The sequence below is a fragment of the Engraulis encrasicolus genome, chromosome 1, assembly GCF_034702125.1.
Source record: "Engraulis encrasicolus isolate BLACKSEA-1 chromosome 1, IST_EnEncr_1.0, whole genome shotgun sequence".
NCBI lineage: Eukaryota > Metazoa > Chordata > Actinopteri > Clupeiformes > Engraulidae > Engraulis > Engraulis encrasicolus.
Window position 1 is genome coordinate 41,252,300 of NC_085857.1, and position 13,573 is coordinate 41,265,872.

A 13,573-nucleotide genomic window follows, 5' to 3' on the forward strand; every position below is an offset into this window, starting at 1 on the left:
GCAGTATTCCTTGCTGTGTGTTCTTTTGGCAGCGGTGATTGTCAATAAAAAAATAAGCAGAGCTTTTGTTAAACTTTCGTGTGTGCTCTACATTCCCGCGGCACGCTGCAGGGAGCACTGAAGCACCATTCAATGCTGATCGAAGTCGGTGAAAGCGCATGCGACCCTACCCGCGCTTTCAGATGAATAAGTGGCAACGTTTGTTGTAGCCTATGTTCCCGCGGCAACCTGGCTTCTTTGCATCGCTGTCTGCTCAGCGAAATGATTAAATGATTAACCGTTTTGGACGGTTTGGTGAGACCTTACTCAACCTCGGCTACTTCTTCCGCGCGATTTTCAGTGCTGCGCTGTTGCTTGGAACTCCAGATTTTGCAACATTCACGCGCATGTCAAATATTAATATTGGTCAAGGAAATATTGGTGTAGGGAAACGCTTTATTGCATTATTACAGCGAGGGTTGTGTTTAAGTTTGATATTGTCCACGGGTTTTGACTTGGATTTATTTTTCATGTCCTTCATTCATTTATTTTTCAAAAAGTTACCCGGGCCACGGACCCCCTGGCCCGGCCGTTTCCGCGGTCCATGTGAGTGACCATTTTCTTATTTCGGGAAAAAAACACCTGTCTAGCTTCTGTACAAGTGAAAGGTGGAAGGTTGAATCTGCTCTCTTGGGTAACAGTAATACACACCTCTGCATCTTGTTACAAAACAACGGGCATCTACAATTATTGTCTATGATTTCCTTTAGATCGATAGATATATTGCGCAACTTTCGCCCCCCCCGTTTCACTTGTACTAGCTTCTGTACAAGTGAAAGGTGGAAGGTTGAATCTGCTCTCTTGGGTAACAGTAATACACACCTCTGCATCTTGTTACAAAACAACGGGCATCTACAATTATTGTCTATGATTTCCTTTAGATCGATAGATATATTGCGCAACTTTCGGCCCCCCCGCGCGCCGCTCCCCACTGGCATTTTGATGGTAACGCAGGAGTACTCTAACGCGTTATTTTTATTAATGGGTAACGTAGTAACGTAACGGATTACTTTTAATTGATACTAACGCAGTAACGTAACTAATTACTTTCAAAAGTAACTATACCCAACACTGATTATTTAGTAAATATTCATGAAAATATCAAATTTGGTAGGCTAATAGGCAGCAGTTTCATTGTGCAGCATAGTTGCAGCAGTACCCAATAATATATTACGGTACAGTGGCTATGAGTCATTGGTGGCCCACCTATGACAGTACACAACACGAATGTAGGTTTGATGACATGGTGACCAAATGTTTATAAACCACCACGACCACTCACTCACCTTTATAACAAATGGGGTCAGCTCTGTGTTCCCACAGGCCATTGGTCCCTGTAGTGAAAGGGAGTAGTTACCCTGCTGGGACTCAAACCCAGACCTTCTGGGGTAGTAAACTGGGGCCCTGGCCGCTACACCAAAGAGCCAGGCTCATTGGTGTGACAGTCAGAACACACCCACAACCCAAGTGATTGTCACTCCATCACACTGCCTTCCCCTTCAGGAAGCACTTCACACACCCATGGTGTCCCTCACTCAACTGCCCATCATGCTTCTCCCATCCAGTGTGCCCCATTATCAATGCTTCACCCATCACTGGGGTCCCTCACACCGGGGTCACTCACATGGAATTACAGCTCACACACAATGAGTATGCTTCCGATGGCCTCACGGTAGCCATCCCACTTTTGACACCATTTGTGGCGAAGGGGAGTAGTTACCCTGCTGGGACTCGAACCCAGACCTTCTGGGTTAGTAAACTGGGGCTTTGACCGCTACACCAAAAAGCCAGGCTCATTGGCGTGACAGTCAGAACACACCCACAACCCTAGTGATGGTCACTCCATCACAGTCCCACTGCCCAATTGTCCCACAGCTCATTCCTGCTGCTCATGTTCCCACATGATATTCTGTAAAGAAAAACCCCAACCCCAAAGTGTCTTCTACTCTGCATAAACTTGTGGTGTGTGTGCATTCCACTGACTTGTACACCAAAAAGCCAGGCTCATTGGCGTGACAGTCAGAACACACCCACAACCCTAGTGATGGTCACTCCATCACAGTCCCACTGCCCAATTGTCCCACAGCTCATTCCTGCTGCTCATGTTCCCACATGATATTCTGTAAAGAAAAAACCCCTATTGTGCTATTATTTTGTTTCACGAAACAAAGGCCCACTGTAGCATTGATCTTCATTATACATCATAAAGAATACAAGCTATATGGTTAATGGGTGAGCCTTAGTACATTTATACTGTATTTTTATGATGTATAATGAAGATCAATGCTACAGTGGGCCTTTGTTTCGTGAAACAAAATAATAGCACAATAGACTAACAATATGCATATCCCTGTGTGTGTGCATGCAGTGGTTACTACTAGTGTGGGATCAAACCTGCCAATCTGCAATATAATTTCTGATAGTGTTTGGATCTGTAATATGCAATATGTGTTGTTTTGTCTGTGTGTGTGTGTTTGTGTGTGCGCTTGTGTGCGTGGTCGTACCTGAGCTGTCTGCACCTGCTGCACCACCTGAGTGGGGACCCCCGTCTGCACCACTGAGGGAGGGGGGCTGGAGTCTGTCACAGAGTCAACTCCAACACCATTGCTGGTCAAAATAAATGTTTATTATTTTTTAATCACAGGAACAGTCCATTCTCTTTTTTTGTTTACCCATTTCATAAACAGAGATTGTTTAGATAGTCCTGGTGTAAATAAATAAATGAAGAAACAAACAAACAAATAGCGAGTCGGGAATAAGTCATAATCACTTGACTTTAACACTGTTCTATTGTAATAATTTCCAATGTGATAAGTGATACAGTCTAATTAAAAAAAAAAAAAAACATTCAAAAGGTTGTGAGGTGCGCGCACATCCCAAAAAAGCAATTGCTGTGGGTGCAAGAGAACGTAATTGAAAAAGGAAAAAAATATCCGCACACCACAAAAGCTCCCTTTTGTTGCGATTTAATAAATGAAAAGTTGGCACAACATTTCGACCTGTAAGGCCTTCGTTAAGTGTCGCCAGGTGTCGAAAAAAAAAAAAAAAAACACACACACACACACACACATGAATGTGCAAGATAAGTTAATACTGTATATAGCCTGCAGAAATCTGAAAAGGTGGTTTGACCCACGAGTACCCCATACCTTGTGGCTGGGTTTCCAATGAGAAAATCATAGCAGTTATGAGCACCTATCTATATCTACAGAGCTTTCAGCCAGCAACTTACAATGATAGACCTGATTAACATTGGACTAATGTAACAAACACATGTTATGAGTACTATCATCACCCCCCCCCTCTCTCTCACACACACACACACACACACACACACACACACACACACACACACACACACACACACAATGAATCAAACATTTTGTTGTCTTATTCAAAGCAATTAGTTTATTTTAAGCAATATTTTTCATTACACATATCCAGCTATGATTAATCCATGTGCATTTGAAAAAAATAAAGCAAAAAACATTTTTTTTTCTGATGGTCAAGACACTAACAGTGAAAAAAATGACCTTTCTTTGTGTCTTTATTGAAGATACAAGAAGCACTTTGGCCATAACCCTGTCATAACAATCCCCCAACCAGCAAGGGAAAGATACCCAACGCATCAAAATATTTCTCTTACAAGCAAAAACAAAATGAAAACAACAGAGGAAGCCAAACAAAATATAATAATACAACTTGTCTTAAAAATATCCGAGATGTTCTTTAATAGGGTTAATCATTAACTACTCACTGTGACAGAGTGCACAATACTTCCACAATGAGGTAACATCGTACTATATTTTAACACCCTTGAAGAATCACTCTCTTCCATCAGTCTGAGATTAATGTAATGTCTGTACTGTTTGTTAAATGAGAAGGCTACTTTTATTGTGTAGGTGAGTTTTATTTGAGACAGTGAAATGAGCACACAATGAGCAACAATGATCATAGACAGAAAAGGCAAAAAAAAAACCTTAAACTTAAAACGAAATATTATATTCATCCACCACTGAATTAATATATTCTAAATTGATAACTTTGATTGAAGTCCTTTATGTGAATAGCCTCTTTAATTTCATTTTACATGCTTTCTTGGAAATATTTTATTTTAATCCTGCGGAATGAGTTGTCATGATTTTCAATCAATTGATGTAATCGGACCAATATTTGAGGCCTAATGCGTGTGAGTTTCATGCATGCGAGTATATGTTTATACAACATTTGACATACTGCCAATTCCATGTTCAGTACCACCACATACTTTATAAATAAGCAAAGCAGAGGTAAAACGTCTTCTAATCTGTTCAGCACAACTATTTCATGCCATGTCAAACTGCGCAAGTTCAGTGTTCTCTAATTTAGCTCTATTTTCCAAATTACGTGTTTAGATGTACCTATCCTCGGCATGGCTATTATACACAAACAAAAGATGTTCCCATGCTCACTGGTTTGAAGGTGATGTTGCAACGTCTTGATCAACGTTGCCAGGCAACAAAATGAAAGGTTCCTTAATGTTATGAGAGGATGTTCGCAAGTCACATGATAATGATGATGAGGACAACAACATGTCACAACATGTTGCCAAACACAAGTGAGAAAGGGACCCATCAGCATCCTTAAAGGCACAGTCCACCATTTATTTTAATTTTCACATATTTGCAGTATTTCCAAGACTTACATATGCATATAATTTTTGTCTATGTGTTTTCATTGCCTAGTTTAACAGTACAGCCAAATTAAGCGTAGCAATCTAAGTATGTGGGAACAAACAAAACATTCTCAAATGTACTTATAAACTACTTTAAAATTAAAGTAGAACACTCCAAAGCTATTTAATTCTGTCCTGTGATCACTTTGTGGCTTGATGTTAATGTTCCCATTTACTTCCAGTGATTAGGCTAAGCCAGTGTTTCTCAAAGTGGGGCGTAAGCCCCCCTGGGGGGGCGCGGAGGCATCTCAGGGGGGGCGTGTGACATCTGATTTTGGTTTTTTTTTTCCCCAAGGAAATGATTTCCTGTCTCGCCAATAAGTCAATAAGTTTAAAGCCCTCACCAACATTCACCATTCACCTCACCAACAACAGCAGTCCCCCTTTGTTTAATCTGACCAGTCACCTTTCCTTTGACTCTGCGCAGCGATCGCAAAAACATGGGGGGGGGGGGGGGGGGTTCGGAAGCATTCAAGCCCTCTGAAGGGGGGAATGATGGAAAAAGTTTGAGAACCACTGGGCTAGGCTATGCCAATAAAGTACTGAAAACACTGAGAAGAAAATGACATGCACGTTCACGAATAATGCTTTGAAATACTGCAAATATGTGAGAATCAAAAAGGGGTGGACTGTTCTTTTAAGTGCTGTTGCTTGGGAAGTTGCCATCACCTTCAGTGCATGTTCTGAAAAAAAGACCAATAAATAAAGAAAACACAGCCTTCTCTTTACAAAAGCCGGCAAAAAAACATGACACTGGTGTCAGTGGATTATTGTCATTGCAGCTTACGCATAATATATCTGTACAATGTACGTAATACGTATGCCAATGCATTACATTTGCAGAGCTTGTTGGTTGTCAATTAGCTGAGCAAGGACCAATTTATGATTATGAAATCACACACACTGGAAGTAATACTCTTATTACGATTGACAGCGACCAATATTTACACAACAAAAAACTAAATATACAAAACCTTCATGTGACCCATTTAGCATTGCAACTTGATGCTATTACAAACGTTTTTTTTCCTTTTTTCTTGTTTATTTTATACAAATTACAAAAAAATTGTGGTAGCCCTGATGGATAGAAGTCCGTCACAAAAAGATTCGGTCCTACAAAAATATCTTCGACTGTCTTCTTGACTAACAGGTCATGGATGTTTTGAGAAGCAATGTCCGGTTGGTGCAACCACAGTTTATGTCACCATTGTATGAAGCTGCTATGTTAATGAATTGTACAACGTGTTTCATTTACATGGAACGAATTTATATAATCCAGAAATAATAATAATTTTAATCCATACAATAGTGGCATTAGCTGTGGGCGCACAACCCCGCCTACTTAAATCCTCAATGACCCAAACACCAAGACCTCCTCCGGTGCTTTTTTTCAAGTATCAATTTGGAAACAGAGGACTACAAAATGGATTAAAGGTTATAAACAAAACCCAACAGGCCTTAGCAAATGGCTTGAAGTACCAGGTATTATTATGTCCGTATGGTTTGCATTCATATGCTCATTTGTAAAGTAAAATCAGGGTAGCCTACTGATCAATGCAGAAGAGATGGTAACCAAGAAATTAATATAAAATGACATGTGACGTAAGAGTGATATACTGCAAAGATGGCAACCTTTACAAACCCGGTTTTGTCAAGGCAGATGTATTAACCAATCGCATAAGGGCAAATTGGCATGTGTTTAATTAAGAAAATAAAGCCCTGATGCCCTTCTGTTGGCATGGTTACAACTGCCACGGGGTTAAGAACACCAGGTTCATCTCTTACCACTCTTCTTTCAGCATGTGAAACAAAATGAGTCACATACAGTCATTGCTAAAGCAGATATGGTACATTCAACCTTGATCAGCCAAATAGCGGCAAACAAAATAAATAAAACCAAAAATCACCAACATTGACTTGAGCATGCCAGGCCAATAAACTGTGCTGCATGCATCTCTGTATTTAAGAAATGTTTGTACCCATATATATTTTAGCCATGTTTGTTTGCAATATTTTAGAGAGAGTGCTTAACTTCAGTGTAGTAACATTGCCTACTACGCGTTTTGCGAGGCATGTGTCACTAGCCGAAAGCTGTGGCAGTGCATTCATATTCATAACAAACCATGACGTCATAACAAGCAGGAGGATGAAAAAAACTAGCAGATCCAGTGGCTTAATCAAAAAGATTTTAAAAAATAAATAGCGAAGGGTAACATTCCTAATATGCGTCTGCCAATAAAGCAATTAAAAAGTGACTTAAATAGTGCAAAGTATCCAACAAATGTACATAATCTGACTGGGACCTGACACTGAAATATTGTATCTAGCACATAGACACACACAGACAAACAGACACACACACAGGAACACAGTATGGGCTAGAGTACACACTGAAAGTTAAATGGACAAAAGCCTTTTTTCACTTCTTATTTTGTGGTTATTCAAAGCCTTTCAAAATGATTTGCCAAATTGCGTACATACTCATCATGCAATACATTTCACTTGGGCATTGCTTTGTTTTTTTAAATACCAGACAACTTGAAGAAACTCCCGCACACTGACCATTTCGCTGTTTTTCTTTAAAGAATGATGTTTCTGTATTAGACCTTCATCAGGCAATTTCTTCAAGTTGTCTGCTGAGTGACCCATGGGCCATCTCCGACGCACCTACCAGCTGAGGTGTGCGAAAAATTTAAAAGTTTATTAAAATACAGCATTAGATTTTTTCCACAAAGTCAGTGCTAAGTCGTTGCTGCTTGCAGTGGCACACATTAGCTGAAAACAACAGGTACGACCACAGATGTTGACTGCCATGGCGTGGCACACTAACACCTTGCCGTGGTCGCTGCCTGTCAGTCAGTAAACAAAACGTACGTCAGAGTCTGTCAAAAGTAGCACAGGAACTGAAATCAAAATGTTTTTTAACACCATAAATAAGAATATGGGGTGTTTGATTGCGACAATTCTCGCCTCTGCTCAAAATAACCCTATGTGATTCTGAAATTGAAGTCACTCTCTTTTGAAAAAGTACTGGTCACGCTATCCAGTTAGAATAACATTAAAATACACATTAGCAATCAGGTACTCTCCCATACTGTGTTAAGTTAAGTGTAAGCGTGTGTGTGTGTGTGTGTGTGTGTGTGTGTGTGTGTGTGTGTGTGTGTGTGTGTGTATTTTCATGTGTGAGTGTATGAGTGTGTGTGTGTGTGTGTGTGTGTGTGTGTGTGTGTGTGTGTGTGTGTGTGTGTGTGTGTGTGTGTGAGTGTGTGTACGTGTAAACACTGAATGAGGCAGCTTTGTGTGATCACTCGTGATGAGCAGTCGTCAGACATATACGTAGACATACTGTATATACATGGCAGAGACATGTACATGTCTAGGGTATGTCTATGCTCACAGCCCCTAGCTCGACCATGTGCTGACTCAATGAGAAGATGAGTGCATAGCGAGAGACACCGGCAGAGATGGAGCGAGTCAGAGTAAACAGAGGAAGAGAAAGAGAAAGAGAGAGGTCTTGCTGATCTCTCCTTCCCGGCATCCTGAACTCCTAAACCATGTCATCTGTGCTCCAGTTTGCTCTCTTCAGAGGATGGGTGGATATTAAGAAACACGGGGAAAAGACTGAGAGAGAGAGAGAGAGAGAGAAAGAGAGAGAGAGAGAGAGAGAGAGAGAGAGAGAAAGAGAGAGGGAGAGAGAGAGGTCTTGCTAACCTTGCTCTCTTCCCAGCACCCTCAGTCCCAACACATCATCTGTCCTCCAGTCATCTCCTCAAAAGGAGAGAGGGAGATCGATGGAGAGAGGGAGGGACAGAGAGAGAGAGAGAGAGAGAGAGAGAGAGAGAGAGAGAGAGAGAGAGAGAGAGAGAGAGAGAGAGAGCATCCCTCAGTCCCACCACATGATCCTCTGTCCATCTGGTGTGTCTCTTGGTGTGTCTCCTCTCCTGGTGGGTCTTCAGGCCACCTGCGCGTCGCCGTGCACCCTGAAGCGGTAGACACAGGTGTACTCCGGGTGGCCCCAGTTACTCAGGATACGCAGCTCCACCATGCGATACGCCTCCTGAACCTGGGCCTGGAACGGGGAGCGGTGACGAGAGAGAGAGAGAGAGAGAGAGAGAGAGAGAGAGAGAGAGAGAGAGAGAGAGAGAGAGAGAGAGAGAGAGAGAGAGTTCATTTTACAGTTAAAGCCATAGTCAAACCATGATTTAGCTATAGTAAAAAAAAAAAAAAACATGCTTTAAAAATGGAAAAAAATGGAAACCATGATTTTCGTAAGGGGTAATCCTTGATTCAACGAGAGAGAAAGAAAGAGAGAGAGAGAGAGAGAGAGAGAGAGAGAGAGAGAGAGAGAGAGAGAGAGAGAGAGAGAAACAGAAAGACAGACACAGACACAGACAGTGGAACAAAGAAAGAAAAATACAGTAGACAGAAACAGAGAGAGAGAGAGATGATGAGAAGAAAAAAAGAAAAAAGAAAGGGTGAAGATTGAGAAGTGAAAATATGGAAACGAGTAGTAGTGTGAAGTGGAAGGAAGTCATGGTCAGATGTATATCACATCTCAGCTCACGCTACCAAAAACAAAATAGGAAGCCATTCAGAGATTCCTATTAACCCTAGATGAGATACACAACTCTGATGAAACTCTGTGGTGGTAACCAACTAGATGTCTAAGATGAAAATAGAATAAAGAGAACAACTCACGAGATTGGTGCACGCAATGTGTGTGTGACAGTGTGTGTGTGTGTGTGTGTGTGTGTGTGTGTGTGTGTGTGTGTGTGTGTGTGTGTGTGCATGTATGTATGTCTGTCTGTCTGTATTTGCTACTTCCATGATGCAATATTCAATGTGTGTGTGTGTGTGTGTGTGTGTGCGTGCGTGCGTGTGTGTTGCGCGTGTGTGCGTGTGTGTTCCGTGTGTGTTTGTGTGCGTGTGTGTTTGTGTGCGTGTGTGTTGCGTGTGTGAGTGTGTGTTGAGTGTGTGTTGAGTGTGTCTTCCTGGGAGCCTGAATGTCTGTATGGGTTTTCTACGAATATGTTGTAATATTCAATGTGTGAGTGTGTGTGTGTGTGTGTGTGTGTGTGTGTGTGTGTGTGTGTGTGTGTGTGTGTGTGTGTGTGTTGCATGTGTGTGTTGTGTGTGTGTATGTTGTGTGTGTGTGTGTGTGTGTGTGTGTGTGTGTGTGTGTGTGTGTGTGTGTGTGTGTGTGTGTGTGTGTGTGTGTGTGTGTGTGTGTGTGTGTCTTACCGGGAGCCTGAATGTCTGTATGGGTTCTCCACTCTGGTCATAAGTGAAGGTTCCTAGTGGGGCGCCTTCCTCGTGCTCGTTAGCCATACCCTGGTGACACACAGCACAGCACAGCACAGCACAGCATGGATTACAAGGAATCATTAGAGCAATACGCATATGAGAAGTATGACTTATAACAATAACCAGAGCTGGTCAAACTAGGGAAATAGACAAATATATTGTATGATGTAAGAATCATTAGAGCAATACGCATATGAGAAGTATGAGTTATAACAATAACCAGAGCTGGTCAAATTAGGAAAATAGAAAAATATAGTGTATGATAGGAGTGTGTGTTTTACGTCAGAAACAACCAACAGCAAAAGGCCTTTCAGTCTAAGCTGGCTTGCAAGTTGGAACGTGATAGTGATACTAAAATCATTTCAGCCAGAAACTGTTGAAATGAATGTGAAACACTGAGGTGTACTCGTACTTACTAGGGACTTATGGAGAGGATTAACAACTAAAAATGTTGCATAGTGCTTTATAATGTTATCAACGTGTTACTGCATATGTTACTGCTTCCTGTATGTAGCAGAACTAAACGCAAAGTTCCATATGTGGACAGCAAAGTATTTGTCATTTCAAGATAAGTTAAGTTTATGGGAGATAACTTTTGTAATGACACAAGCTCTCGTGCAAAGTATTTGTAATTTTAAGAGATTAGATAAGCTAACGGGAGAAAACTTTTGTAATCACACAAACTCTCATGCACAAGCTCTCGTGTAACAGTGCTGCGCCACCGGAAGAGGACTTTTACTACTCGGGGTAGCCTGATTATCATCGACTTACAAATCTCTTCGAGACTTGGTCTAACCAAGAGCATAACAATTAATATTTCCCAAATGGCATGGTTGACCCGCCTCCCTCGATTTGCAACTGGTTGACTGGTGTCAGAAAAAGTGGTTGGAGTTCCCGATTTTTCGGGAGATCAGAAACAACATTTGCATTGCTCTTGGCCTGACTATAGAAGCAACGCAGAAGGTGTCGAGTCAGTAGGAGGGTGTGGCCTGGCTCTACTGGGGGGTGGATGTTACTTACGTAGACAGCAAATTTGCGCGGTGCGCTGTCGATGTGTCCGGTGGGCGAGAGGACACGGGGGACGTGCTCCAGGGTGACGTGGGTGATGCGCGTGGGGTAGGACAGCGCGATGACCAGGAAGCCCTCCGCACCGCGGAACGCCCAGCACTTACCGGGGTACAGCTCAGGCTACAGTGGGACGGTGGAGGCATAATGTTAATACAATGTGTGTGTGTGTGTGTGTGTGTGTGTGTGTGTGTGTGTGTGTGTGTGTGTGTGTGTGTGTGTGTATGTGTGTGTGTGTGTTTTTGTGAGAGAGAAAGAGTGTGCAATGTCTGAATAGTTTGTGGCACAGTGGGGCAGGACATCAATAAATGACTTGAACTTGTACTTGAAAGTTTGTACAAGACAGACACTGTTTTGATGTAGTTCAAATGGAGCGCAACACATTTGATAGACTTTAGTAGTAGACAACATAGTTGAATGCGATCGAGTTACAGACAGAGAGACAAGAAAGAGAGATAAAGGACACTATATGCTATGCTTGTGTTTGTGCTTTGTGCAGTGTATGTGTGGTTATGAACATGCATAGACAAAAGTGAGCAGATACAATAGTGTCATTAGCTGTAATTGCACCACCCTGACGCGTGCTACAACTAAAACGTCATCGACCTGACTGTACCTGAATGACAGTGCGAGGGCTCTCTGAGTGGTACCAGAGTGGGAATCCAAAGAGACTCAGACATGCCGACCTAGTCCTGTAGGTCTCAGAGCAGCGCGTGTTGATCACACTCGCACCTAAAGTTCACAGCACAATTAGGAAATTAAGGAAAATCAATTACACTAGGGTGCTGGTCACACGTATTGCAGATAATTTTTTGTTCGATTATGTATACACACGAGAAATGGTGATACAAATAAAAACTCTATTGTGACAGGTGAATTTTAGCAGCCCCCCCCCACCCCCCCCCCCCATTAGATATTTTTATAAACCGTTTTGAAATTAAGCTTAGCATTCTAAAACTCTATTTCTATTTACATGAAAACGAGAGACCAAACCAATGTGTTTTCAAAAAAAAAGTAAACAGCTTCTAGATGACATAGAAATAAAACACTGACTTTTGCATTTAAATAACGGTGAGGTACACATTGTATAGTGAACCGTATAGTAAGAGTGATGAAATGCGTAATAATTCAAAATAATAGTAAAAGCTAGCTGCAGTACCTGAGGACTCCAGTGCGTAGTCAGCCATGCCGATCCCGTCAGCCCTGTACAGACTCAGGGCCCTGTGTACTATTTGTTCCACGTCCTGTTTCAGACAAACACACATTCTTACACATTACAAGGAGAAGCAATATAATAATGCACTGTTTGATCTTAGCGTATCGCAAAAGATTAGCCTTTGACGACTATGACCGAGAGATGTATAGTCAAGTCAAAGTTTATTTATAGAGCACTTTAAAACACAACAGAAATAGCTGACCAAAGTTCAGGACAGGCATATAAAAAGACTTGAGGACCCCTTAAAACACAAAGATAACAAAATAAACCTAAATCAGTGGAATCTTTGAGCAGGAAAATATGAGGCAAATAAAGAAATATAATAACATTTTCATCAAAAGATCAAGTTTGGCAATTGGCTGCTCAATTTGACAGTTTGATGTATGACGATCTCACTCCTGGATCTTCTCAAGTCGCACCGTGACAAATCTCATCAAGTACAATTTAAACTGATTTAGACAAGGGCTCTAGCAAATACGTCTGGCTAACTTGATTATAGCCTCAGAAGCCACGTTGGTCTATTACTGAGTAGGGCTGTAGCTACTGACAGGAGAATCAGATACTTAATACTTTTTGAAATTTCAAAGGTGCTCTGTCTGTGTAGGATGGTGGCCAGAGTAGGTATTGCAACTATGCTGCTACTGGAAACGGTGCAGCCTATTGCCAAATTTGATCTTTTCATGAATTGTTATTTCCTAAATAATAAACTAATATGTACAAGAATGACCAAAGTACAGTAAAATTTAGTGCAGCTAAAATGTCTATTTCTGGAAATTCAAAATCCTCCAGGTACACCATGTCATGAAAAATGCAATTTTCCCAGTCACAATGAATAGTTTGAATTTGATGGTGGTATACATGAAAAAGGTAACATTTGTGAATGGGGAGCATGAATTCTGGGAAGAAACAGCTAAAAAAATATTACACAGTGCATGTTGAATCTTTAAGGAAGTTCTAATAACCAGACTAACTTGGGTATATACTACATATACGTTGACGCAGGACTATAAATAAACTTTTTTCATCACCAGACAAAATGGATAGTAGATGTTAATCTTACTACTAAAACACACACTCACACTAATGGGTAAAAGTGGCTGGTAAAGTTTTCTTTTCTACTATTCAAACTGAATTTTCACCAGCATTGGGCCAGTTGGCAGGTGTTAATTTAAAGCCCTGCGTAGTAGTATAGTTCTAGTATAGCTAGATTTACATGTGTACATGTGTAGTAGTAG

At 41.3% G+C, this 13,573-nt stretch overlaps 1 protein-coding gene across 3 annotated transcripts in view; it reads right to left on the reverse strand.

Annotated features, from left to right (window-relative positions):
• Nucleotides 1-3,446: 3,446 nt before the first annotated feature.
• The window catches only part of LOC134452001 (SUN domain-containing protein 2-like), a 37,764-nt gene continuing 27,637 nt past the window's right edge, over nt 3,447-13,573 (reverse strand). For all 3 annotated transcript variants that reach the window (XM_063202396.1, XM_063202391.1, XM_063202401.1), the window contains 5 exons: nt 12,282-12,366; nt 11,739-11,854; nt 11,078-11,245; nt 9,995-10,084; nt 3,447-8,822 (listed from right to left, as the gene is read on the reverse strand). In XM_063202396.1, coding sequence (XP_063058466.1) covers nt 8,706-8,822; nt 9,995-10,084; nt 11,078-11,245; nt 11,739-11,854; nt 12,282-12,366 — 576 coding nt within the window. In that variant the 3' untranslated portion in view covers nt 3,447-8,705. The remainder of the gene's footprint in view (nt 8,823-9,994; nt 10,085-11,077; nt 11,246-11,738; nt 11,855-12,281; nt 12,367-13,573) is intronic.